Raw genomic sequence first — 4,581 nt, 5'->3', positions numbered from 1 at the left:
TGTAGACAGAACTCGAGGTGTTTAGAAAGTGCAGTTTCTTAGTAGTTGTTTAATTATATGCCTTGATCTCCAAACAATGTTGAAATTAAAAAAACATTTTCAATCAGCGTATCTGTCACGTCGGTGGTTCCAGTACCTGTTGTTCTCAAAATAATTCTGTTAAAAACTCAGAAAACTCTCTGAACCGGTGTTTTCCAGAGTAGGGAATGGAGAGGGGTGGTTTCTCTTACGACTCCCAGGGCCAAGGCGATGTGAGACATTTCACAGTGATTTCGGGAGGCCGGTGTGGGCCTCTGGATGGTGCCAGCCTCCCCAGGGACACAGTCTTGGCCAGGCTCCCCTTCATGCCGCTCGCGCGGAAGCTGCCAGGGTGAGGTTTCATTATCAGAGCTGCTACCCCAGGCATTTTGACAGCGGGTCTTCGGGTTACCGTAACGAAACGAGGACACTGTGTCTTGGTATGATGGTAGCGCAGGACTAGAGGCTGCTTTAAATGGGTGTAATTCTCTCAACTCTGTGAACTTTGGCCAGTTAACACCAGCTGAGATGTTGCCTTGGTAGCTTCTCCTTTCCTGCTATGGTTTCACCAAATACTTAGAAACAATCCTGTCGTATTTCCTCTTTTCTTGGTGACGCCTACACAACAGCACGAAGCTGGGACTGCAAGGCTTGCAGAGGCAGCCAAGCTGATGGGGTGGCAAGCTCAGAGCCTGTAGCAGCACGCTGCCAGCCCAACAACCTCTCTGGGATGGTGAACCGGCAGGCAGGTCGGACGTGCCGAGCTCTGTGCCACCACAAACCTATCCTTAACCTCCACCAGCTAATTTAACCTCAGCTTGGGTTTGCTCACACCAACTGCAGCCACGCCTGAGCATTACAGCAGGGACACGCCTTTAATTTTGGTTTGCCTTTCATTCCTGGTGCTTGGGAGGTGCAGGACGTAAACCTGAAAGGCTGTCCCAGTGGGGATGCAGGAGGTTTCCAGAAGCAGGACAGAGGGTCGTAATGCCACTTCTCCACGGTGAAATGCTTTGCCAAAAACTTAGCTGGGCTTGGAAGAGTGGCGTGAAAACTCCCCGGTTTGCCTGGCTCCAATCCTTGGTTGTTTCTGGGCTCTTAAGAGAAGGGTGTGGGGCCACCAGCTGAGAACAGACCTGGGTCATCACAGCCTGGTCTTGAGTCACTGAGAGCCTCTGACCTTCAGGAGAGGTAGGGTGTGGGCTTGCCATGTTGAGATGCCTACGAGGAAGCTCCAAGTCCTGCATCACAAAAACCAGCCGATGCCTATGTGAACTGTCTGTCCCTTTCCTGCTTCTTTCAGGCATAAGGGCCTTGCACGACGATGCACTATTACGGGGAGCGGTATAAACACCTGTACCTGCCGGGATCGGGCTGTATCACCGAAAGCATCCAGCAGTGCATGCCCCAGACCGATGCGTGCAGCACCACCTGCCACCCAGTGAGTGTCACCAAGAGCCCGATGCCGAGATGGCAAAGCTACACGCAACCTTTCACGTACGTGAGCCCGCAGCCAGCTGTGACCCAGACGTCTCTGCTGTCTTGCCAGCCCTACGTACAGCAGTACGTCCTGCTGTACCCTGAGCCTTGCGAGACCACTCGTCTGCTGCCCTGCAGGAAGCCCAGCCTGAGGCTGAGCCCAATGCCAAGTTACCAGCCCTGCGAGATCAGCTGCCCCGAGAAAAAGCGTACGGCCAAGAGCCTCCCTCCGTGCGCGCCCAGGTGCCCAGAGCCGAGCAAACTTAGGTTCCCACCATGTGGGATCAAGTACTCCTCCTCGTGCAAGGATGAATGCAGGACACAGAAGATCTCCAAGTGCTCATCACAGAGGTACTGCACGGAGCTCCGGTCCCTGCAAGGGATGACCAGCGGCTATTCCCCGCCGCTGCAGGGAGTCACCGAGTGCCCTCCACAGCAGTGCGTGACGCAGTCTTTCCTGCAGGAGTACGTGAGCGGGTTCCCCCAGCAGAAGTGCATGAAGGGCTACCCAACGCAGGAGTGCGTCACCACCTGCTCCTCGCAGCAGTGCGTGACCAAGTGCCTGCCGCAGCCGCACGCACCCAACTGCCCCCCTGGGCAGGGAATAAAGGAGTGCTCCTCGCAGCAACGTGTAACCAAGTGCTCGCTGCTGCAGGAGGGAGCCAGGCACAAGAGCTCATCGACATCGCACCTAAGCAAGCCCAAGTGCTCCTGCCCACGGGCCACACACGCGACGCAGCATCACGCAGGGGGGGCGAAACATTCCAGCCACTCCAAGAAGAGCCGCTGTGCTTCGAAATGGCTGTGCTAAAGGAGATAAAGAAGTAGTTGTGAAAACAGCAAGCAATGTAGCTGAGGTCTGAGGTTATTTTTCTTCCCCTCTTCTCATTCCCAACCCCTAGAGCAGCTTTGGCCTAATTTTACCCCTTCTTGTTAAACTCATAGAGTGCATTGCTTTCCTTTTGTGACCACACTTAACTTCAGATATTCCTGCAACAGAAAAGATGCCAGTGAGCAGTTAAGTAACTCTGAACAGGTGCTCAGGCTTTGAACTTCAAACCAATCCAACTCTGCCACCGTGTTTGCACCCCGAGAGGTTTTTACTGTTACTGGATCAATCACATTTGCCGGTTCTACCACTCATATTAAACTCAGGTTGCAGCTGAATTCCTGTTCTCTGTCTGATTTATTTCCATTTAAAAAATGTTTCTAATACTTACTGCTGGACAAAAGTTATTCCCTGTTGTTATACTGCTCCTTTCTGTAAAATAATGGCAGTAATGGCTTTTAGGACTAGATTTACCATCTGCAGGCACAGATCTTGGTGTTGAAAAGTTACCCAGAAACATGACAAAAGCAGCAGGGGAGGGTGGTATTTAGAAGAAGGCTTGACTGAAGTAACGAGCTCATTAGCAGCCCTCAGACAGGAGTTTACTGTCCCTCCAGATTTAGCTCAGTTGCACCAGCGTGGCAGGGAGCACACCCCATTTGCACGTGGGTCACACCCGGCACATCTTTCAGTCCTGCACCCTGGGACCAGGGCAACCTTCCCCCAGGCGCCCCCTGCCCTGCAGTTTTGCCCCTGGAAAAGCCACCACTGAGTAGGTTGTGGAGTGGGTTTTGTGGCATAGTCCCTGGATGGCAGGAGGGAGAGAGGACGCTGCGGGTCTCTTCCGACGCTGGCCCAGTGATCCTGAGCTGGCCCAGTCTGCATCAGAGGGAGGACCGGTGTCAATAATTTCTGGTTGTAAAATTGCAACCAGACCGAAAACTGACTTTCAATTCCAGCTCTTCCTGGGCAAGAACATTTTCGTAGACAGCAGGAGATAGTTCTCGTGCGCGGTCAATATTTTGATTTCCCAGTGTATGTACGCGAGGGGCAAAGCATGCATGCCTACACTGCACCGCAGGCTCTCCTGGGAGGTGCTCCTGGGAGCAGCAGCTCTCTGCCACCATCTGAAGGTGGAAAACCAACAAAACCCAGACCAACCCAAGGTGCACTGGGAGACCTGGCAGTGCCTCCCATCACTGCTTGGCTGCCCTTCTCTGCTCAGCACCTCCCCGGGCAAACCCCAGCCGTAAAATCACCGCCTATCTCCTCAGAACCCTCTGCAGCGCCCCAAACACACCAAACAGGGTTTCCGCAGACTCCTTTTTCTAATAAAGTGATAGACTTGCCTGTAAAAATAGAGACTGATCCTACCAGCAAGCCTCCAGATTTAGGAGGAATCTTGCTCCCATAGGGAGAGAAAATTCATTTTAACTTCTGGCCTAATTTTACCCCTTATTGTCACTATTCAGTCACTAACCCCGGGGAATTAAATGAAAAACTGAGAGAGTGGCTCCCTCCTGACTCCCTCACATGGGATCAATCCCTTTCCCACACCAGGTCCATGTAAAAGCTGGTTCCTCTCTGCCCTCGCTGATCCCCTCGCTCAGGGCAGGCGCTGATGCCTAGAGGTCTGCAGCCATCAGAGGAGATGGAGGTTCACAATTAAGGCAGGAGGGTGGCACAGCCCAGGCCCAGGGGAAGCTCACCCACCTGCATTTATCCCGCTTGCGTGGTTTAAAAGTCTTCTGCTGATCTCAGTCGCTCTTGGTCCCAAAAAGATCCAGACTCCCCTTCTGTTAGCATGGAGAAGATGGCATTGATCAGCAGGAAAGGGTTTCCTTCCAAAAATCTGAGCTTCTTTTTCCACAGCTTTGCTCCTGATAAAGGAGTTGCCTTGACATAAAAAAATAAAACCCAGATATCTCAAAACAACCACCTAATGTGCCTGGACTGTACTGTCTCTCTGCAGGAGGACAGTTCTTAGGCTCTTTTGTTCCCTCTCTCCTTCCGCTACCTGCTCTGCCAGCAGACCTTGCTCTCCCTCATCAAATGGATTAGTAGGTGAGATGGACCTGGAGAGGTCATGAACACTGGAAAAAAATAAAACCAACAAACCCCAGACCAACCTGGTGGCCCCGAAGGTGACGTGAGGCAGTGCTGCATCCTTGTGGTGGTGAAAGCCAACCGCAGGCTGGGCTGCCTGAGCCAGGGCTTGGCCAGCAGCAGGAGAAGAGTGTTGGTTCCCCTCCAGC

At 52.7% G+C, this 4,581-nt stretch overlaps 1 protein-coding gene across 1 annotated transcript; it reads left to right on the top strand.

The window, feature by feature from the left end:
* Window positions 1-702: 702 nt before the first annotated feature.
* LOC104481255 (uncharacterized) lies at window positions 703-2,308 on the top strand. Its single transcript, XM_010122395.2, has 2 exons — window positions 703-767; window positions 1,322-2,308. The coding sequence occupies exon 2, from the start codon at window positions 1,343-1,345 to the stop codon at window positions 2,306-2,308; it is 966 nt and encodes a 321-aa protein (XP_010120697.1). The 5' UTR covers window positions 703-767; window positions 1,322-1,342.
* Window positions 2,309-4,581: the final 2,273 nt, after the last annotated feature.

Source organism: Chlamydotis macqueenii, chromosome 28 (genome assembly GCF_036417535.1).
Source record: "Chlamydotis macqueenii isolate bChlMac1 chromosome 28, bChlMac1.mat, whole genome shotgun sequence".
In the NCBI taxonomy this organism is placed as follows: Eukaryota; Metazoa; Chordata; class Aves; order Otidiformes; family Otididae; genus Chlamydotis; species Chlamydotis macqueenii.
The sequence above is the reverse complement of the archived record's forward strand: the minus strand, read 5'-3'. Positions and strand labels throughout refer to the sequence as shown.

Bases quoted from the DNA above. Each gene is read 5' to 3' on its own strand.
- LOC104481255 (XM_010122395.2), top strand. From the start codon at position 1,343: ATGCACTATTACGGGGAGCGGTATAAACACCTGTACCTGCCGGGATCG.